Source organism: Haematobia irritans, chromosome 1, assembly GCF_050003625.1.
Source record: "Haematobia irritans isolate KBUSLIRL chromosome 1, ASM5000362v1, whole genome shotgun sequence".
Lineage (NCBI taxonomy): Eukaryota > Metazoa > Arthropoda > Insecta > Diptera > Muscidae > Haematobia > Haematobia irritans.
In genome coordinates, this window is record NC_134397.1 from 3,016,470 (window position 1) to 3,040,741 (window position 24,272).

Consider the following 24,272-nt stretch of genomic DNA (forward strand, 5'->3'; position numbering starts at 1 on the left):
CACAATTGATGCGTAGTTTGTTGTTCCTATAGATTTCGGCAAGACTTTACAGGAATAAGTTTGTTTTCATTTATAATTTTGGTTATTTAAGAAAAAGTAATCGCGATAATAAAGTGGTTTTCAACTCGAAAACCGAACATAGTACCTACCCTTACATATCATATCCCTTTTTATAATCCTTCAACAATAAAGTACATCAAGCAATACTATCCGTGTTTTCTTCGAAGTCACAACCAAAGACAACACACTTTAGAAGATGGAAAATTGGCTTGCGTCATACCAAATGTTGCATTGACGGCGCTAGGTCCATATATGTTTGTAATTTCTTTTATTTGCATTTTTTTAATGAAAAACTTAATTTTTTAAATTGAACAATGGTAAATTTTGAGCAATAAATTAAAAATTATATTTTCCCGTTTGTTCCAAGATAATTCCAACTCTTAATTTCTTTTTATTTTCATTTTAATGTGTCGAACCAAACGCGTAAACGACAAGTAGGGACTTAGCGCCGTCAATGGTTTGACGTTCTCAGCAGCCAATTTCCCATCTTCTAAAGTCTATTGTCTTTGGTCACAACACATATTGGTGATAAATTGTTTAGAATCGATTTTCTAAATTTTTAAATATTTTTCCAAACATGTTGCCTCTATTAAGGATTAACTCACTGGCTGCCAGTCGCAGGACATCAGCATCGCCACACCCTCAAAATAAATTACCTCGGTAACATATATTCAAAAACATATTCTGCTTCAACCATATATATTTTCAAAATTTGTTCAAACAAATATACTAACATGAATGTCCCAAACATGTTATATTTTTTATGAACATTATATGCTTGCACTTAAAAATAATGTGCTAAAACTTTGAGTTCCAAACATATCACTTTTGCACCGAAACATACGAAAAACCGTTCTTTTCGTCTGTGTAGGAAAACTAAAATAGCTGGTGCTTGATTTTGAATTGTGTTGGGGCCAATCTAAATCATCTGTTGCATTTACATTTTTTATAAAGAATTAAGAAATGTACAGATTTAAAAAGAATATTTTTATGAAATCTTACATTAATACATTTGAAAGGACATTATTGGGTACGCTTAGTTGTTTCAAAATAGTTGCATAATAAAGATACTCTAATGGTATGGTTGAAATATCTGAATGCCCGTTTTGGAAAATACTCCTATTGTGATGTAATATATTCAATATGAGATAAAAATGTTTGCTGGTTTGATTGCGGCGACGAATTCTTTTTTATTTTTGTCAAATATTTGACCAGTGTGGCCATAACGCAACAATCCTTTAGTTTCGTAACTTGGTACAACTTCTAAATAGTTGCGACGCTTTTACCGTCGCAAAAAAAGTGGCAGGGTATTTTCCGGATCCGCATTTCACTCAACTTCAATCTACAGTCATTTTCAGCAGACCACAAACAGCAAGTCTGTTGTTATAAAATCGCAAATGTGTTTATGTCACCGGAAAAATTGCACCAGTTCATCTGCTAAAAACAGCAAACGGTTGTTACTAGTATAGATTATTTCTATGAGAGTTATATAGAAATATGGGAGCCACAGGACCGGACACCAAAAAGTTTTCCAGCGCTAGATAATCCCCTCTCAGAATCTGTTATCCATATGTGTTACAAATCTGCTAACTTTGCATACGATAACTATACATTTGACCCATACAGAAAAAATATTCCTGTACATTTTTCAGGTCTCTTCTTTGAGATCGTAATACTTTCAAAGAAAATTCCACATGTTCCAATTTTCGGAATCTCAAGAATTTATTTTTCTTATAACGAATGTTGGGGGTAACCCTACATCTTACATAAACATCTTATATAATATTTATTACAATCTGGCAGCTCTATTGTCAGAGCGCGCACACATACTTCAGTAATTGAATTTCATCATTCATTTTTGTTCTAGAAGCATCTAAGCAGACATAAAAGTTCTACAAAATAAATAATAAGTTTTTAGCAATAAAAAGCATAGTCTTTTATTCATATACAAAAAGGCTAACAAAAGTGGCGACGAGGACGGTCGTAAAATAAAATCAGTTGTAAAACGCCAGTATTCAGGAATGAACATGCCTAGCGACATAGTTGTGAAATTACTGGAGGAGCAGCAAAAGGCGATGGCTCAACAGACGCTATTGCTCGAACAAATGGCTTTGCTCATTCAATCGCAAAGCGCAAGCTCCACAACAGATAACAACCCGAGACAAGGTACATCCAAAGCAGCCTTGATGGAATCTTTAGCGCATTCCATGACAAATTTCGAATATGAGCCAGAAAGTGGTCTTATCTTTCAAACGTGGTACAATAGATTTGTTCATGTCTTCGAAAAAGAGGCAAGCGCATTGGACGACGATGACAAAGTAGCTCTCTTATGGAGGAAGATGCCAAATCAAGTGCACGAAAGATTCGCAAATTATGTTCTGCCAACAAAACCAGAAGAAATGACACTTAAGGACACTGTGGAAAAACTGAAGAAGCTCTTCGGAAAGGCAGAAACTCAAGTCGCACAACGCTATAAGTGTTTGCAATTAGCAAAAACAGATGGGGAAGATTTCCGCGAATACGCCAGCAAAGTCAATCTCCAATGTGAATTGTTTAAAATGAGTGAGTTAACCATCCATCAGTTTAAATGTTTAATCTTCGTTCTGGGTTTGAAGTCGGCCAGAGATAACGAAATACGAATTCGTTTGCTAAAATTACTCGACGAGAACAGCGAAATGAATTTGGACAAACTCGTAGATGAGACTCAGCGTATTTTAGACCTGAAATCAGACAACAGTTTGATTGAACATCAATCAAAAACTGTCTGTTCTGTCAACAAATCTACCGAAGGTCCAAGACAACACAAACTACCTAAGACACCATGCTGGTTCTGTGGGGATTTGCACTACGTAAAATTTTGTCCATTTCAAAAACACAAATGCAACAAGTGCAACCAGCTGGGACACAAAGACAACTATTGTGTCAGCGCAAAATTAGGCAAATCACCAAAACCTTCAAACATGGAAGAGGGAAAGAAGCAGAAGTTTAAGAAATCAAAGAAGACGTTCAACACAAACGCAGTTTTCAATACAAGAAATGTTGAATTTCAAAAGCTTCGTAAATACACAACAGTGCTAATGAACAACAAGCCTGTTCGTCTACAAATCGATACCGCTTCGGACATATCCATCATATCAACTTCCACATGGGAAAGTATTGGTAAGCCCAAAGCTTACACAACAAAGGATAGCGCCAATGACGCAAACGCTAACAAAATCAACCTCATCGCAAAGTTCAAATGCAGCGTAACCATCGATGACGTCACAAAATTCTTAAATTGTTACATTACAGATGTCGAAAAACTGAACATCATGGGAATCGACTGGATTCAATCTTTCGATCTTTGGGACAAACCGATAACTTCTTGGTGTCACCAAATAAAATTCGATGACGATATCGCAGCTCTGAAACGTAAGTACGAAAAAGTGTTTGATAACAACTCATTGGGTTTATGCACAAAAACCAAAGTCAACATTCAGTTGCTGCCAAACGCCAAGGAAGTATTCATTCCCAAAAGACCTGTTCCATATGCAGCTAGAACAGAGATCGAAGCTGAACTACAGAGACTCGAAAGTGCAGGAATTATTACACCCGTAAATTCGTCAAGATACGCAGCTCCAATTGTAGTCAGCAAACGCAATGGAAAAATTCGCATCTGCGCAGACTATTCTACAGGACTCAATTCTATGGTAGAATCTAACCAGTATCCACTACCCACTCCAGAGGAAATTCTTTCAGACTGCCACAACAGCGTAATTTTCAGTCATCTGGACTTGTCTGATGCATATCTACAAGTAGAGGTAGACGACAGCAGCAAAGAGTTACTCACCATAAATACCCACAAGGGATTGTACAAGTTTAACCGACTAACACCTGGTATAAAATCTGCTCCAGGAGCATTCCAGAGAATTATGGATGAGTTATGTTCAGGCATAGAGGGTACCAAAGCGTATATTGATGACATTATGTTAGCGAGTAAGTCTATCGCTGAACATAAGACCAACTTGGATTTAATTTTGCAACGAATACAAGATTTCGGTTTCAAATTAAAATTTGAAAAATGTAATTTTTTTCAAAAAGAAATTAAATACTTAGGACAGGTTATCAATAAAGACGGCATACGACCTGATCCATGCAAAATTAGCGCCATTCAAAATCTGAAAATTCCAGAAAATGTTGCAGAGGCTAGATCTCTTCTAGGCTCAATCAATCACTACAGCAAGTTTGTAAACAACATGCGCACCTTACGCAAACCTCTTGACGACTTGTTAAAAAAGGATAACAATTTTATCTGGACTTCAGAATGTCAAAAATCTTTAGATGACTTTAAGAAAATTCTAACATCGAATTTGCTCTTAACACACTACAACCCGAATCTGCCTATTCACGTAGCAGCAGACGCATCATCACACGGGGTTGGAGGTGTCATCTACCATATGTTTCCTGGCGGAGGAATGAAGGCGATACACCATGTATCCAGAGCACTCACTCCCGCTGAACGCAATTACAGTCAAATAGAGAAGGAGGGTCTCGCTCTCATATTCGCTGTGCAAAGGTTTCACAGAATGCTGTTCGGTAGAAAATTCACCTTGCACACCGATCACAAACCACTCCTGACAATATTTGGATCGAAAAAAGGAATACCAATCTACACAGCCAACCGGTTACAGCGCTGGGCTTTAATTTTATTAGCGTATGACTTCGAAATCAAATATATTAATACAAGGGATTTTGGTCACGCCGACGTATTATCCAGACTCATTAGTGATCATGAAAAGCCAGCTGATGATTTCGTCATTGCTTCAGTGGCACTCGAGGAAGATATACGCCGAGACGTCGACGAGGCAGTTTCGACACTTCCACTCACTTTCAATACAGTAGTCTACGCAACTAAAAACGACAAAGCTCTCCAGTCTGTCATCAATTTCATAAACAACGGATGGCCTGAAAGCAGTAAAAATGTAGATGAATCAATTATACAATACTACAATCGGAAAGAATCACTATCAACTCTAGATGGATGTATTTTATTCAACAACCGCATAGTAGTACCAGAAAAATGCAGACAAAAGGTATTGAAACAACTTCACAGAGGACATCTATCTGCAGAACGGGGTAAGTCAATAGCTCGATGTTATGTCTACTGGCCCAATATCGACAAACAAATCGAGGACTACGTCCGAAAATGTCAAAATTGTCAACGTGCAGCAAAAAATCCGGTGAAGACCAACCTTTGCTCATGGCCATTAACGACACGCCCACTCGAGAGAATCCATATTGACTACGCTGGTCCGGTGAAAGGTAAATATTATCTTTTAGTTATTGATGCATTCTCAAAATACCCTGCGATTTATGAGACAACAACAACAACTTCATTTGCAACCATAAAAATGTTGAATGAATACTGTGCACAATTTGGAAATCCAGAACAGCTTGTATCAGACAACGGTACACAGTTCTGCTCTGACCAATTCCAAACTTGGTGTAAGGAAAGATCTATTGAGCACACAAGAACCGTACGCTTCCATCCTAGTTCGAACGGACAAGCCGAACGTTTTGTAGATACTCTAAAACGCTCTTTAAAGAAATTTGAAGGGGAAGAAACACCTACAGAAGCACTTCAGACGTTCTTAGAAGTCTACAGATCAACTCCAAATCCAAATGCACCAGAGGGTAAAACACCGGCAGAGTCATTCATCGGTCGAAAAATGAGAACAGTTTTCGACGCAATCAGAAAACCTCAATACACTGAGCGAAAAGTAAACCACCAAATGGAATCTCAGTACAATAGCAAGCATGGCGCCAGAAATAGAAAGTTCGCACCAGGTGACTTGGTCTATGCAAAGAATTTCAAAGGAAATAAAAGCTATTGGGTTCATGGTGAGATCATCGAAAAGGTGGGCAACGTTATCTACAACACCATCATAGATGTAGGCGAGAAGAAGATTCTTGTAAGAGCACATACGGATCAACTCAGACCCAGAGTTCCAGATCATGAAACACGAACTGAGTCAAACACAAAATTGCCATTGGATTTTCTACTCGAGGATTTCAACATCACACCTCCATCAAGCGATGATAATTATGAAACACCTATAGGTTCTCCTCATTGGTTTCCTAAGCGTATCACCACACGAAGACAACCTGTAGATCCTATTTCCAGATCACCCATTTCAACTTAAAAAGGGGAGATGTTGGGGGTAACCCTACATCTTACATAAACATCTTATATAATATTTATTACAATCTGGCAGCTCTATTGTCAGAGCGCGCACACATACTTCAGTAATTGAATTTCATCATTCATTTTTGTTCTAGAAGCATCTAAGCAGACATAAAAGTTCTACAAAATAAATAATAAGTTTTTAGCAATAAAAAGCATAGTCTTTTATTCATATACAAAAAGGCTAACAACGAAAAAAATCTGGATACTCTCGGAATTTAATCCATTTCTAATTTTTTGATGGAAAGCTAGTCCTAATAGGCCAATTTTATTTTATAATCATAAATACAATTTTGCGAAGTTGCATAAAAATGGCTTTAGATTAAAATTTTTCCAAATTTTTGTTTAGTAACATTGTGCTTCGCCCTAGGGCATTAGCCGATTAAAATTGTAAGCCAAGAGATTTTGTAGAAGTCTAAACAATTTTGGGAATATAAACCTTTATATATAGAACCCAAAAAATTTGAAGGATTTGAGATGGTATCGAAAATGTGGATCCACAAAGTGGTGCAGGGTATAAAATAGTCGACACGCCCGACTTTAGGCTTCTTTGCTTGTGTTTTTATTACATATATCACTTAATAAATTTGAAGGATTTGAGATGGTATTTATACGGTATATATAGTCGGCCTCCGACTTACAAGTGTGCCAAGGATGTTGTGTACCGGTTCATGCTTCGATATAGCCCCTATATAGCCCATTCTTTCGATTCGACGTCTTGAAAGTCTAGACATCCAAATTTGTATCCGATGTGCCTGAAATTCAAAACTGGATCGGTCCGTGTTTTGGTTTTAGCCCTTGTAATATGATGATTATTTTTATTTTTGTGCGATGCTGTCTGCAGAGCAATGAATCCTCTGAATGAACTACTTACGTACTTTGCTTCTTTAGTACAGTAAAACACATGTATTAAAAAAACTTTTATTGTGAAAAAATATTAAAAGCTATAATTACTTCGTAATAGAAAGGCAAATGAACGATATCATAAGATACACATAATTCCACACAAATTTGGTTATTCACTAATGTTTTAGTTTCAAGTCTATCTCAAACAGAAGAAACGTAATTCATCAAAAAACAAAAAATTGTTATTAATAATAGCAAAAAGGAAACTGCAAAAGAAGAACATAAGAACAGATCGGACTGGTAGTTTTATTTTTGCCGAATGTGGATACCGCAGTGTCTGCGGATTTTAGAATAGAAAAATGGTAAAAGCAATATCGATCGGTCATTTGAATCTTGTAAATCGCGAAGACTTTAACCTGCTGCCATTGAACGGTCATCTTTAAAGAAAAGTTGTTGTTGACCTTGTGAAAACCCCTAAATGGTGTAAAGTTGAGTAAAAAATTAAGCATAAAAGGGTAAATGCTACGTATTGTTCCATCATCAAAAATCCACGCTCCCACATGTTTGAGCACACCGAATAACGAAAACTTCCGTGAGAATATTTACGAGCAGTGTTTAACGCTGTTCAAATATGGGTCCACTGGTATCACCGTAGACCAATGCAAAAAGTTAAGAGTATCTTTGCTCCAAATGTACCAATTCAAAAAGGAGACTATGTCGACACCAAATGTTTGCTTTTATGGAACCCTCGTAAATTTGAGTAAACTAAGTTTTTTAATGAACCCTTAACAATTATTTAATTTATGTTAAATCATTTTAAAGAACACTTTTTGCTGTTACAAATAACAACTATTGTTGTGATTATAAGTTGTTTATGGTATTAGGAAATGTCTAAGATATAATATAAAAACAATAAGGAAAACATATAATTAATTAAAAATGAATGATTATGACATTTGAATACATACGAAAACTTAAATGGTGACGGTATATATCTATCTGATGCATAAATATAGAGAGGAATGATATAGTACATAAATATTGGTGGGTCTAACATATTATTTGCAGTTAATATAAAATATTTTATATGATAATTTCGATTCCAAGAGTAATTTAAGATGTCATACTACAGATCCATGCAAGGACCACTCGAAATGTCATAATATTTAAAATTCTTAAATTGGCATTAGTATTTATAGAGAAGAGTAAAGATTAAAAACGTGCTGAGCAGAATTTTTTCATAAACAAAATCACCATCTAATATGATGAGCATGTGTGTGTGTCTGACAATGATTCGTTCATATTGATACACGTCCGAAGGCAGATATCGTTAGTCGTAATTAAATGTTGTAAAATTTTGTTTTTTTTATTTAAATATGGAATGTTAATTAAGGATTTTGTAAATAAATTGGTAAATATGAATCTTCTCTAATGGCTATTTTTTGAGAACATAAATGGCGTCAACGGACTGGTAATGCAGCATGATCACATCGCTCCGTCTTTTGTAAGTATTATTAAGGTTAATGCGTTTAGTAGTTGTTTAATTCAGCATATTCTAGTTCTTGTGCAATAGTTTTGTACTTCTCTTTGCTTTTACTGACTTCCTCTGAAATGAAATAGATTCATTATTGTCCAAGAAAATAAAAAACATCACAAAATTCTATTTTTCAATATGCAAAATTATACTTTATTGTAAATAAAAAATGCTAAGAAAAATAAAAACAAAACTATTTAATATTTTTATACATGTATATAATTATTGGCTGACAATATAATTTATTACATTTCAAGTCAAAAGTACATACATAGTCGCTATATAGATAAATAAATAAATAAATAGTATTGGTGGGTATTTTGAGTCAAACAACAAAAATCCAAAAGTGCAAATAATAAATAAATACGGGATGACTTCTTCAAGAGTACTCTAGAAACTACATTTTACAATTGCGCTGCCATTAAAAAAACAGGGCACGAAATACGTAGGTAGCTTAGAGCATTTCTGCTTCTGTTTTTTGAGTTTATTCCTTGAGGATGAGTTCGACGAAAGCGGTGTCGAGATCGTCTCCAATATCCTTGTATCTTTCCTTTTCCAAGACAAGATCGTCTATTTAAATTTATAGATAAAAAAATAAAAGTAAATAAAAAATAATGTTGAGGACAAACATTCAAACATATGAACGGCACATGGTGCCATTGCAACGAGACCTTCACTTCCTAACAAATGTACAGAACCACACTCAAATCATAAGGAAAATAAACAAAATAAAAAATTACCTCCTTGGGTTTAAAATAAACTAAAAAAATCAGCAGCAGCAGCAGACAGGTTAATCGAAGAATTTGTATTCAATCTTTATAGTATTTTCGGTATAAAAATTTTAATTTGGATTAAGTTGTTTATTATAAAGCATTTGGTACATGCATAGAAAAAGCAGAGCATAAAAATGTTGTTGGCAGAAATGTGTTAGCGGTTGTTTTCATGGGAAGCAGTCTAGTTATATGAAATGTTTATGCAGGTGGAGCTTCAGCTGGCGCTGCTTCCGCGGGAGCTGGGGCAGTTTCGGCTGGTGCTGCGGCTGGAGCTTCAGCAGCGGGAGCCCCTTCGGCTGGTGGAGCGGCAGCACCTTCAGCTGGTGGAGCAGCAGCACCTTCAGCTGGTGGGGCGGCAGCGCCTTCAGCTGGTGGGGCGGCAGCGCCCTCAGCTGGCGGGGCGGCAGCGCCTTCAGCTGGTGGGGCAGCAGCTCCTTCAGCTTGTGGAGCAGCAGCTCCTTCAGCTGGTGGGGCAGCAGCTCCTTCAGCTGGTGGTACAGCAGCTCCCTCAGCTGGTGGGGCCGCAGCTCCTTCGGCTGGTGGTTGTCCTTCAGGAACAGCTGGCTCTGAGCCGGGTGGTGGTGGTTCATAGTTCTTAACGAATGGAACTTCGGCACCTTCTGGAGGCAAATCAATGGCATATTCAAATGGTGGTGGAGGAGGTGGTGGAGGTGTTGGTTCTTTCGGTTTTTCAGGTTCAACAGGAGCGCCTTCGCCTGCAGCGGGTGCTCCACCCTCAGCGGCACCTTCAGCTTTAGGAGAACCTCCTTCTGCAGCTTCACCAGCAGCCGCAGCAGCAGCGGCGGCAGCTTCGGCCGCAACAGCTGCTGCTTCCTCTGCTTCTGCTTTAGCAGCTTCTGCTGCAGCTATTTCTTCGGGAGTAGGCGTAGGCAATTTCGGTGTAGGTGGCTTGGGATTTCGTGGTGTATAGAACGGTTCTAGGCCTGGAATCAAGTCCATGAATGCCATATCCAAACTATCGCCAATTAAACAATAACGTTCCTTCTCAACAATATATTCATCTGTATTTCATGTGTATAGATTATTTGATATGAAAGACGATGGAGAACATAAGCAAAAAGCAAAATAGAATGTGAAGTAAAGAAAGAAGCATGAGAGAAATGCAAAAACAAAATAGTAAAAGGATAGAAGAGAAGCTTAGGAAACTAGAGAAAAGAAAAAAAATTACTAGGAGAAAAGGGAGAAGGCAGAAAAATTGGATTCGAGTAAACACTTCTGGGTGAGGAAAACACGCCCACATATACGCAAATGTTACAGTAATGAATATGTCCTAAGATGATTAGTCACATCACATACATCTCGGAATTATGGATTTATACATTCAAACGACTTCCATTTTGTTTTCTGTTTATTTTAAATCGTGCTAATATTTTTGTTCGTATTCGCATCAATAAATTTTCTTAAGCTGTAGGAGCTTCCGCTGGGGGAGCAGATTCAGTTGCAGCCGCAAGTGCAGCACCTTCAGCTGGAGGAGCAGCAGCCCCGTCGACTGATGCGGCAGTAGCACCTTCTGTTGGTGGGGCCACTGATCCCTCTGTTGACGGGGCCACAGCTCCTTCGGCTGCGGGAGCGGCACCTCCTTCGGCTGGAGGCACAGCAGCTCCATCGCCTGGTGGGATGGCAGCACCTTCGGCAGGTGGCACGGCTGCTCCTTCAGCTGGTGCACCTTCAGTTGGTGGTGGCGGTGCCTCGTAGTTCTTAACATAGGGAACTTCTGCACCCTCTGGTGGCAAATCAATAACATATTCGAACGGTGGAGGAGGTGGAGGTGTAGGAATTCTTTCAGGTTCAGCAGGTATAGTTTCCGCGGTAGCTGCTCCTCCTTCCACTGGGGCACCATCAGCTTGAGCGCCTTCAGCCTTTTCACCAGCAGCAGCAGCTTGAGCTTCAGCAGCAGCGGATGCTTCAGCTTCAGCTACTGCTGCAGCTTCTGCTGCTTCTTTGGCCGCCTCAGCCGCGGCAATTTCTTCAGGAGTTGGAGTCGGCAATTTGGGTGTTGGCGGTTTAGGATGACGATCATTATAACAAGGAGGCATGCCCATCAACTCGACGAATGTCTGATCCAAAGAGTCTCCGATAATAGCATAGTGTTCTTTCTCCATGATTATTTCATCTGTCGCACAGTATTGTATGCAAAGTACGCCAATATTTTAATATTCGAAGATAAAAGCGTTTACAAAGGGGGGTTGGTAGTGGTGGTTGGTGACAATAGATTTTATTCAATGATTATTAGGTCGCGCTCATTATTTGTTGTGAATATTTTTGTTAGCATTAGATTTAACATATTTTAGTGGCGTAGCGGTAGGTAAAAAGTAGGCAGGGTTAAATCATATTTTTTTTATAAATAAAGAAAAAACAATAAAAATTCTATTAATTTCATAGCCAGCTGTAGGAAAATAAAAAATCTACATATTTATTAATCGCCAAAATAGTGAACAATGTTCGAGTAGGATAACACAAAGACGGCAATCACTATGAAAACCATTTTACACGCATGTAACTGAGTCACAAATATAACGATGAATATTTTTAAAATGGACAATAGGTAGAAAAAGAATGTCGCGGCCCTTTACATTAGGAAAAAAATACCATTTACAGTTTTGTGCAAATTGCAGCGGAATTTGTTTTTATATTTTATTTTTGTAAATAATAGTAGTATATAATATAAATAATTAAAAAAGGTGATTGTAAATAATGGAAATATACTAAATATTGTCTTTTTATGGATTTCGGGCAAAATAGTTACTATTTTCATTCTTTTCATCATATTTTAAAAAAGAAATACATCAAAAAGAAGAAAAATATTCTTTTTTTTAACGATGTGAGTTTTTGTTTTTAGTTTTCTTTTCTAGCTTGAAAATAATTTGCTTATTAGGAATGATAAGTTCTGCACAATAATTATGATAATTCTTTAAATTAGTTTGTCAACGAATTTTTTAGAAAAATTTTGATTTTTTTTTTTTGTTTTAATGAAAAAACTTAAAAAATATTACACAATCGAATATAAAAAAACGGAGTGTTTTTTACAACATTAAAATTATTAATACAGTAAATACATACAATTCTTTGTCGAAATGGAAAGAAAGAAGCCCATCCATTTTCGAAATTAAAAATGTTTTTTTTTACCGAAACATAACGTATTCGTTTACTGGAAGATAAAAAGAAATGTAGATAAGGAGGAGAATCGGATGGAGGTTGGAATGTTTCTCTTTGTTTTCTAGTAGTCTATCTGTCTTATGACTATAATAATTATAAAAGAAAATGAAGCGTTAAGAAAGGAGGAAGGAGCAGGAGAGGGTTCGGGGTATTTCCAGGAAAATGGATATGAGGAGGAAAATAATAACGTCAAAGAGTTGAATGTGAATTGCAAGTCTAAGTCATTTTGAGTTATGCAAAGCTAAAAAGGATATTTTCCTCAGTTAACAGGATGTTGCTTCGCATTGGCTTTGACAAAGGGTGTGTTTGATCCCTTTCGTATATGATGGATTCATTCGATTTCTCTATTGGTTTCAATCGATCGCAAGAAGATGCCTTCGAATCAAATAAATCCTTAGGCTAGTATGGTAGTGTTTTTGCTGTCTGTTTGTTGTTTTTGTTGTAATGAATAATTATGAATATAATTTATATGGTTTACATATTCTGAATGTCATGCAGAGTGGCTTCCATTTCTTCTTGTAGTAGTTTATTTTTGGCTCGTTCGTTCATCAAGTCATCTGGTGCGATGATATTCACAATTCATGTCAACATAGTTAGCATTTGGCACACAACACGCGGATTGGGAATGTTTAATATTTAGTAAACAACATATCAAAACATTTGGCAGGCAGGCAAAATAAAGAATTAAGCGTAACATAAAATAAAATAAAAAATAAAAAACAAAAAAAACAAAATAAAATATAAATTAATTAAAAAAATATATATAATTTTACGTCTCCACGTTTCAAGATCCACTACATAGATGGTTTTCATTGTCCCAGTAATATATAGTGAATCTCGAATGTGGCGGGGGAGGGGGGGATTCTCTTCTACATTAAAAATTTATAACTTTTTATAAATTCCATTTAATAATTGTATCAATACAAAAATCATAATAGATAAGTTTTGTACTTACCTTCGAGCCTGTCGACTTCCTTTTGCAACTTTTGAACGGAACGTTCGGCGAATTCAGCGCGAGCTTCAGCCTATTTACAAACAAGGAAATATATTATAATTGGAATAAAGATATTTTAAACAATATGTCAATCAAACAAAGACAACATTTGATACGATTCAAATAAAAGTCGTGAATCGAAGTTATTTAAATTCGATATTGTCTTTGTTTTCAATCCATAAATGAAAAATAAAAAATAACATAAGCTTCCCAAAAATATATTGATTTCATTTACATACATACTACCAAAACCATTTGTTTAAACATATGCAAATCTGGTATTGTCATCAGTTTTAACATATTCTAGACATATTCTAACGAATGCATCTATTCTAATGTTTAATTTTAATTCAGCAGCGCAGTGATTTAATCTGTTCAGTGGGTAGGTGGCTTGGTTTACCAAATAACAAAAATAACTTAAGCAGTAAAGTAAATAATAATTTAATATGGTCATGCACGAAGAAATTAAAAAACTTTTAATAATTAGTAATAGTTTCCCTTATCCCCAATAATACAATTGGCATTTTTTGGAAAAGGGAAGAAACTCATATATATGGTAATGTAAAATAAATTAGATATTTGGCATGCTTATTAAACTATGGTAAATAATTAATACGAAAATAACATAGGAAGGCCAATATAATTGTCATCATTTACCACATTGTAAAAATGTCTATCAATTATTTCTTTTTAATAATCGACAGTAAATTTGTTTTAAAATAAAATCGTCATACCATGGCAAACTACTTTGGGCCTTTCTAAGCTAAAAAAACGGACAGTGCAATCATTCTTGTTATACTTTACTATTGAGTCTTCGTTAAATTTACTCTATTAAGAACTGTAGTACCTATCAAATAAACACGATTAATAATTTCTTACTACTTGAAAGCAGCTGACTCATTCTTGCTTTAAGCAAAATTAACAAAGAAGACTTACAGTCTCCACAATATTTTTGAGGTTTACGATTTCCCTTTCAATAAGACTTTGAGTTTGGCGAGCCTAAAGAGAACATGAGTATTCGAAAAAAAAAACTTTTAAACAAACGTTTATTTTTGGATTAACAGGATGTCTTTCATTTTGTTTCTTCTCTATGATTTATAGGTTTTTTTAGTTTATTCTATTGTCAAAACACAAACTTAAAATCCAATTCAACGCATGTTAGGAATTAAAATGTATATAGGTATTTTTGCAATTAATGCACAAAAGGTTGTTTTCAATTTTATATGCAAAAAGTGTACTTGTAAATATGGTAATGCAGCACCGAAATTCCATCACTATTGAATCCGTAAAATAGGCACAGTTTATTACAATTCTTTTTAAATACTCATGTTTCTTTGAAATGTAGTTTTTGTTGGAAAAAATGCTTGACGTTATTGAAAAAAAAAAGAAAATATCAAATGTCAAATTTGTGCAGTCAATTACACAAAAGTTCGTTTTAATTTTTTTCTCTGTACATTTTCCAAATAGTAAAATTGAGAATAACAATTTGTGCAATTTAATATTTTCTTTTTTTTAGTTGTTTCTTATGAATATGGAGGGATATGAGAGGATTTACTATATAAATATATAAGCTTTATAGTTAAACAGGCAACGTATATAGTATCGAAAACCACATTTAAGGAGCCTAGATTTTCATTTAATGTCATATTCGTTTTACGTTTTAATAAACCATCACCATAAATATGTATATGGATTTCATATTACCTCTTTTAGTTGATGGTCCAAAACTCTGAGCTGTGTTTCTAAAGTTTCTTCTTTGTGTGTGGCCTTTAGGTGTGGTTTCGCATTTTTACAATTTTATGCCGCCATTTATAGATTAGGTTAAGTGCAGAGAGTAAGATTCCGAGTTTTGGCATTATTAAAATAAGGTTAGCATGCGATAACATAAGTGGTTGTTATAAGCGGGGTTGCAGCAAAAAAATTTCACATTTTATTTTAACAAAATAAAAAAACATCAACAAACAGCAAAACAACATATGAAAAAGAAAATGAAATACAAAAAAATTAGGAAATTAATTTTATTAAAGAAAAACTTAAATAAATTTTCAAAATATGTTGTAAAATATTAGCCAACAACAATAAAAACACATATTTGATGCTAGAACATTTAAACCAAACCCCTAGACTTTGAGACCAATTCATATTTTGCATAAAATTGGTCCTAATATACCGATTTTTTTATTATTTTTAAAACGAGTAGCTGACCGATTGGCGGTCTAAAACTTTTCTGGGAAGTGTAGTTATTTTTCTGCTTGCTAAATCACATTCTTCTTTCCAAAGAAAATAGAAATAGCATTTTTGGAAAATATATGTTTTTGTATATACCTCCTTGAGACGGGTGTTCAAGGTCTTGATTTGGTTCTTGTATTCTTCCTCGCGTTGGTTAGCCTATTTATTGTTGTTGTTGTAGTAGATGGACAGCAATATATGGAGGGTGTAGTTTTTATTCAATTAATATCGGCCAGTTTGCAATTGACATATTAATGAATGTTTTATTAAAAAATGTGGGGGATTGTTTTTGTAATATAGTACACAAAGTGTTGTTGAAGTAGAGGAAAGAGATATGCATTTTTTTGTTTATATAAAAACACAATAAGATATATTAATTAAAGAATTGAGAAAAATATAGAAGGAAATAGAAATTTGATTCCATCAAACGAAAAATCGTTTTTATTGAAAGATCAAAAAATATGATACTTTTCAATAAATACAATCGACATTTTATGAAATCATAAATTTGGCTTTTTACCAAAATATTTCTGACTTTGTTACAATACTAACCTTTTCTTCGGAAACTTCAAGGGATTTCAAGTTGTTACCAACAACGCGGAGTTCTTCTTCAAGCTCAACAATTTTGCTGTGAAATTTAAAGAAAGTTTTTGTTAATATTTTGTATTTTTGATAATTGATATGATCTATTTACAAGGGCTAATAGGAAAATTATGAAATTATAGTTAACTGCAGACATGCATTATCAAGAGGCCTTAGTTTAGAACATTGAAAATTCTTCTTTTTTTTGAGTGTAATTTCCGCTTATTGGCCCTTATAAAACAGAAGTAATAAAGAGCTAACAAAAAAGCAAAACTCTTACTAGCCTTTTGTTAGTGATATTGCATATACAAATTACAAACCTTTCGGCCAGCTCAACCTTTTCCTCAGAACGTTCCAGGTCTTGTTCCATGAGGACTAATTTTCTGGCAACCTTTTATTTAATTTAACAAATAACATAATAGGCACATTTAACGAGCGGGCGTGTCAGTGAGCGAGCATTCCATCCAAAAATGGCAACACATTTTGTTTTTGGGAGGTTAGAGTTTTTGGCAGGAGTTAGCATTAACAATATATTATAGCATCACATCGGATTTTTGACAAACATTTGAAAAGATAAAAATACATTAATAAAGCTGCCTCAAAAGCTTGTCGTCTTTTCTCAAAATTTGTTACAACAATTTTTGTTTGCTAAAAAATGTGAAGTGCATGATATTTACTAATTTGCATTTAACTGCAAGTAATCTAAAACGAAACAACAAGCATATATATAGTACATACACAACATACAATAATATGCATATAGTGCTATTATATCATGCTCTTTCTTTAAATTGAAACAAATAAACTTATTATTCACATTTTTTATGAAACAAAATTTGTTTGTATAAATGCTAGCTAGCTATTTATAATTTTGTTTTTCATTCAGAATTGTCTGCTCTTTGAGGTTAGGTACAATATTAAAAAGTAAATTTAACAACAACAACACAATAACAATAATTTTCAGGCTTAAAATAAACGTAACATGATAATGACACATTGCTACATGTGAAAACATACTTTTCTCCTTGTTCGGCACGTTCTTCAGCACGTTCCAAATCAGCTTCAACCATGGCCAATTTACGGGCAACCTTTATTGTTGTTGTTTATAGTAAAAATGTTGAAACAATTTTTCACAAAAACAATTTCGTGGTGGTGTATGGGGCGGGAATAATTAGAACAAAAAGACATGTGTAAATTTACAACGGATCTTCGAAAGAAAATTTCTCGCAAATCAATTAGTAGCCGGGTCTTTCCACGGATGCTCTTTTTCAGCATCTGTTAGCTGCACGATTGGTAGTTTTGGCATTAAATTATTAACATTACCATTATTAGTTGCAATTGTGCATTTCCTTTGTTTTGTTTTTTGCACTTTATCAACAAGAAAATATACAACGAAAACACAAGTAATCTAACACGAACAAATTGAGGATTGGGAAAGGTAAATATGGTCTGAAAACTTGTACAGAGTTCAAAATAGATATTTTTATTTCACAATTATGGCTATAAATTGAAAGATTTGTAAAAGAACTAATATAATGGAGCACATTGAGTTGTTATACCGACTTAAATGAGTATGCATCCTACTAAATGGTACTCTAAGCTCTTAATGTCCTTGATAAGGTGAGTGTAATGGTTTATTGTGGTTAAAAAAATTGGTCACGTTGAATTTTATTCATTATAAATAATTTGGTATAATTCTAATATTGATTGCGTTAATCTAATTTCTGTTTATGCTAAATACAATGATTAACGATGCTAAAACAATATACGTCTTGTTATCAAACTATCTCCCATGTTTTTCCTTTGTGAGGACAAATTATATTTTTGCCATGTTATGGACTTAAACATAGGACACACTGTGTGGAAAGTTATAATTGGAACACGGTAGCTACCTCAAATAAAACAGAGGTAATAAAACCAGCATATAGCAAAATTATTTTCTGAGTCAACCTACTATCTAGAAGCTGCGTCATGGAATATATAAATGAATTTCAAACAATTCCCTCTAAAGCAACAAAATGGGATTATTTAAATCTCCGAATGTCTAAAGCAGTTTAGTTTTTTATTATTTCTCTCTCTCTCTCTTAAGGCTATAAATGAGCCATTAAATGTGATAAAAAAAATCGATTATTTATTAAACTCGACTTCACAAAGTCTCGTAATATCACCGTGGTAATCGTTTCGGCTAGCGCCTACCAAATTTTCTGCGTAGGCAAATTCCCTCATGCTCGCTCATAAGAAAAATTTACTCAGTTTTGTCATGGTAATGGTAAACTTGCCCTTTTTACATACGAAGGGACCGTGTGTTCAATCAGATTTACCGCCGAGCCAAAAAATAAGAATTCAATGGTTGTTTATCTTTTCTCCGTAACGTTGGAGGTATCTAAGAGTATTTCAAAGTCTCTAATTTGACACGCCGTCCAGACTTCGTTTTTGAAAAGTTTCGGCAACACCTTACGTTACCAACGGTCCCAAATCATTGATATTAAGTAAAAACTGAAATTGAAATCGATCTCCACTAAAGTTTCTTAGAAAAAAAAAAAAAAAACTAAAAAATATACTTTTTTTCAGTACGAACATTTTATAAATACTTTTCGTATTTTAATGATAACCAATATAGCTTACTTGAAGCTTTGTACCTCTACAAGATGTCGAATCCTATGTACGCACCCAGATATCGGTTTTTATTACCTATGGTGAACGCATGAAAATAAACATGTTGTTTTTAATTTGCTATTACTAAAAATTCGTAGCAAAACATTGCTTCTTCTTGTTCATACGGGGAAGTACACGGGAAATATATTCGTATGCCCATCGTGACTTTTAAAATTCACTCGTGCTGATTTTTGCATCATATACATACGACCCTTTATGCTAGACGGGCATGCTAACCATTGCACCAACGATTTATTATGCCTTTTTTCATTTGCTGAGAAGGATTGAAATTAATCATATTTTTGCCTTTAAGTTTGTTTAATATATATCTCATTATGTCGCTAATGTTATTACCGAGTATTTTTTTTGCAGTGAATGGTTAATGAATAGCTTATGGTCAGATGGGCCTTCGCAGGCCCATGTAGTATCCATGCTTTATTTGTTAAATTGCTAAAAACAAAAACACAACCATTGCCTCATTGCTAATAAAATTTCAACAGGTATCTTCAACGAGCTCAAATTAACCAAGTGGTTTGCATGAATCATTGATATGTATTCAGAAACAATATTTTGAAAACGCCAAAAGTTGTTTTTACTCTTGCATAACTTTACCATGAATTAGGCTTTCCTATCTTGTGGCGATTTAAAAAGTGAGTCAGAAAAATACAGGCAAACGATGTTTCTTTGAAAAGTAGTTCCTTATCAATTAGGAAAACATACATAATGATAAGACTTTTATATGAAATCATATGTTGAGAATAAAATACAATATTATTAAAAATTCATTTTTTTGCATTCCTCTTGTTTATCCTTGTAGTCTGTCATCAACTCTAATAAATTACATCAATATCTCCTTATTGACCACAATTTTAATTGATATTGCGTTTATTATTTCTTTACTTATGTTTTACACTCCAGACAAAAATATAGATAAGCCTTGTTGATTTGCAAATTGGAATAGTTTTTTTTTATATTTTGTATTTCCCTATTTCTGATTATTTTTCAAAACCATTACAATTTTACCTCTATCAAGAATACTAAATGCTATTTCCCCAATGCTCTCATTTTATTTCTTGTTGTTGCTCCAAAGAATAATAACAAATTATTTTATTTTTTGCTCTTTTTTTATAAGATCATAATCAAATCTTTATTACTTTTTTACAATATCACTTATTTTTGATTTATAAAAAAATAAATATAAATTATAAGTAAAGCAAAAAATATTTTCATGTTCAATAGTAGTAATAAATATATATATAAATTGGTATAAAGAAGAAAAAAAAACAAGAGATGAAATAATATTCAAAATGACTTTACTACAAAATAAATACAAGACCAACAAAAATTGAAAAGTAGAAATAATTTAGGTTGATAAAAACTTTAAAAATTACATTAGGCAAGTTTTGAGACAATTGGTGATCTACAGAATTGAAAATTTACAGAAATTGCCATAATTGCTTCTTTTTTTGTTTTTGTGGTATACATAATCTAGTATCCGCTTTAAAGCATAGATTGTGATTTAATTTAAATTTTTTGAAGTTACAATTATTGTTAGATATATATATTTTTTTAAGCTGCACAAGTTTTCATACAATAATAAATTAGAATTTGTTCGGAAATAAGAACAACCAACTCCTTTCTTCCACCAGATTTACACAGCAATGCAAACGTTCTCTAATTTAATTAAAGAACCATACTAATTATTTATACAAGCATGGACGAATCTCTAAGAGTTCTAAAGAGCTATGCACATTCAATTAGCATCCCTTGTATTAAGCTTCCATAATTCAGATAATGAAGCTATTTCTCTATCGCTCTTCTATGTAAGTTAATGTTAAGTCACGCAAATATGTGAATGTTTCTAATGCTGAGCAAATGAATAAAGAATCAAGTCTTTTGTAGGACATCAGGAGTTGGTTGGCTTTCATCAATAACTGTTTCTTTAGGGACATTATTAGTAATATTATTTGCATTATTTGCAGTAGTAGTAGTAGTGGTAGAAGATGAACAACTAGCATCGGCAATAAATAATGTATTGAAATTGGTTTTTATTTGCACCTCATCGTATTTCTTGTCAGCCTCCTCAGCAAGGAAACGTGCTTCCTTCAATTGATTCTCAAGAGCGTCCATGCGTTCTTCATCGGCAAGGGCGCGATTCTCAAGGATCTTACGAGCACTGGTGAGTGGTTCGTTTGAGCGTTGCAGATAGAAGACATCCAAGATTATAAGTGAAGTATAATGCAATTATGTGGTAACCAGATTCGTTCATTTCGGATGATGGTATATTCATCGACCACATTTGACATAGTGGTAACAGTGGTGGTTAGACATTAAGTGCCGTAGATTCACATAATCACATAAAATACAATACACACACACATATATGGGGGATACAAGTGACGGTAGTGTTGTTATTTTATGCCAAGGTGCCGTAGACATTGTTGGTAGGTAGTTGTTGTTGTTTTATCCAATAAATTGAGTTTGTCGAATTTATGGGAGAATAAGAAAAATATATATTTACTTAAAGTGTAAAACAAGCTATACATTTCCAAAGACACATTTCTGTGAACTTAATTATGATATTCCATATTTTCAGAAACCATGGAAATACTGTGTCTTTAAAAATGCATTACAATCGGCCAGCTTATCAAAACGTCTTAAAGCATAAGTTCTAATCTAATATAAATACGCCTCATGCATAATTATAATATCAGTACATTCCTTAAGACTACAATAGGAACAATATGTTCGAAATAATAATAATAGCTCGTGTTCATTCAGGCGATTTACATACAATTCATTACATAATTTGTGCTAATAACAACTTAATACTTAAAACTATATATGTATATATTTATATTGTCATATTTTAAAGGAGCAGAAATGTATTACCTTTGTAGAGAGCATTACCCAGAGATATCCTAACCTCATAATAAAAAAAAATACGAATTCCTGATAACCCTAGAACCCTAACACTGACATATGGAAGAAGTTTGTTACCTCTTCGTATTTCTTATCCGCTTCTTCTGCAATTAATTTAGCTTGGGCTAATTGGGCTTCCAAAACAGCTACTCTGTCATCTTCCATGTTTGTACGATTTTCAAGGGCCTTTCGTATCCTAATAGTTTCAAACAACATTTTTTAAATGGCATTTTTCACATGAAGTTAACAAAAACCCAAAACCTTCACCATGAAATTATCTTATAGCTATCTTAATTTTTTTTTTTTCATAAAATCATAAATAAAATACAAAAATATTCAATACAGTTCGCATTGAAACTTGATATACTAACCGTTCACTTTCATCGGCAGCTTGGGAAGCTTCAGAGAGCTTAGCTGTAGCGGAACCCAAACGTTCTTCGGAACGTTCCAAGTCTTCTTCGAGCAATTGGATACGACGGTTCAAAGCAGCAACTTCAGATTCAGCCTAGAAATTAAGGTTTTCAGGAAATATAATTTATAGATTTATATAATAAAAATTATGGTAACTTATAACTAAACTTATACATATACAACTCAAAGATATGCTCCAAAAATGTATCTATCCTAAATAAACTATGTCCCTAGGAAGCCCAACGTATATTAAAAAACAGAGCCCTATAGGTATATGCTCTCCACACAAAACCATAAAAAAATGTAATCTTTCTCCTTGGCGTTTGTAAAAATGACGCCGGTTTAACTTCCTTCTCCAGTTGTGGCTCATTCTTTCTTGGGAAAACTGTAAAAAAAACATGTAAAAGAAAGCTCTTCTTTTCCATTCCTCTTGAAAGTATGCAAAACAATCATTATACTTGTGAACATACGATAATTGATTCATCGAATACATGTTGAGATATAACATAAGGAAGCTATGACGACAGTTAATAATAATTTTAAATTTGAGTTGGCGATACAACCCGCATAAAATTTAAATCTATACGATATTTGTTCATTAGTTGAATCCTTTGATTTCCCTATTTCATTGTTTCTCATTCTCTTTTCTTTTTTGTGGCTCAACTATGCGGCCTATTTAAGCGCTAACAGAGCATTGCGTCATCGTTATAACTATCATATATTTGTGTGCTTGTTTGTTCGCTCATACTTTGTGAGATAGAAACAAATGTACATGTACTAAGAATGAATACATTTGAAACAGCTCATAGCTCGGCCGGCCAAAGGCAGCGAACATAGCACTCGGTCATCGCTTCTCTTCTACACACTCAAAACAACGTTGCCATGGGGTAAATTTTGGGCCTTTACAGTTGTTCGTCCGTGAAAGAAATGTGCAAACAAATCAACAGAGCTTTTTTACTTATTCATTTCATCTACACACTATGGATGGCTACGTCATGTGCTCTTTTTGTTTTACTCGGACAAATTGTTTGTTCAATGAAGCACTGGGACTATAACCGATTCTTATTTGATTGGTATTCAGTAATATCAATTGTAGACAATGTTAGCTGAGGTTTATTTAATCCCCAGCGCTTTGCGAAAAAATTCAAATGTTTAAAACTTTCCCAAACTGAGTCGAAAGTAACATAATGGGAGCGACTCTTTTTAGTTTGTTGTTTTTCATTAATTTTGTGGTTTTCATTTGTAGACTATGACAACGTAAGGTAATTTAATTCAATGAGTAAAAATATATTAGAACTAATTGTGGTGTTGCTCTCGCTTTCAATCTCATTTGTTCCGTAACAGTAAACTGCATTTTATTATCAATGAAATTAGTGGGGGTAAAGCATCGTAAAATTAACATTGAAACTATATTGAAGGAATATCCATAGTATTTTTGAATCCTTGTCTATAAGCATAGCTTAAGTTTTAGCCACGCTGAATTCGTTTGCTAATTAAAATACATACGAAAGGAAGCTTTGCAAAAATCGGTGCTATTCTATGCGTAATAGAAACATTATCATGTCAATCAAAGAAAAAGTGCCTAAATTGAAAGATTGCCGAACTATATTGAATTCGAAAATTATCTTGAATTTCTTTTTTCTTAATTGACTTAAGAAGTATTTGGAGACGAAAAAAAATTTAAAGATATGGTGTATTCTTAACTACGAAAATGTCCATTGTCAAGTACATTAGACAACAAATTTGTTTTGGATTCGTTGTCCGTTAGCAGTCTTTAAAATATATGTAAAAACATACAAAAACATATGAAATTTGTTTTGTACTTTCCCGCGAAAAGATACTACAAGATGAGAAAACGATTGTCAA

General features: G+C 34.0%; 1 protein-coding gene across 19 annotated transcripts in view; it reads right to left on the reverse strand.

Moving 5' to 3' along the window:
* Tm1 (tropomyosin 1) overlaps positions 1-24,272 on the reverse strand; it is a 53,523-nt gene that overhangs the window by 16,634 nt on the left and 12,617 nt on the right. For 3 of the 19 annotated variants that reach the window (XM_075288934.1, XM_075288932.1, XM_075288922.1), the window contains 8 exons: positions 22,367-22,500; positions 21,132-21,249; positions 17,436-17,506; positions 16,389-16,464; positions 15,933-15,995; positions 13,569-13,638; positions 9,404-10,458; positions 8,860-9,233 (listed from right to left, as the gene is read on the reverse strand). In XM_075288934.1, coding sequence (XP_075145049.1) covers positions 9,635-10,458; positions 13,569-13,638; positions 15,933-15,995; positions 16,389-16,464; positions 17,436-17,506; positions 21,132-21,249; positions 22,367-22,500 — 1,356 coding nt within the window. In that variant the 3' untranslated portion in view covers positions 8,860-9,233; positions 9,404-9,634. Of the gene's footprint in view, positions 9,234-9,403; positions 10,459-10,787; positions 11,571-12,572; positions 13,171-13,568; positions 13,639-15,311; positions 15,375-15,932; positions 15,996-16,388; positions 16,465-16,738; positions 16,810-17,435; positions 17,507-21,131; positions 21,250-22,073; positions 22,192-22,366; positions 22,501-24,272 lie in introns of those variants that run through there. The other 16 variants (XM_075288935.1, XM_075288925.1, XM_075288924.1 and 13 more) reach the window with 11 other exon arrangements.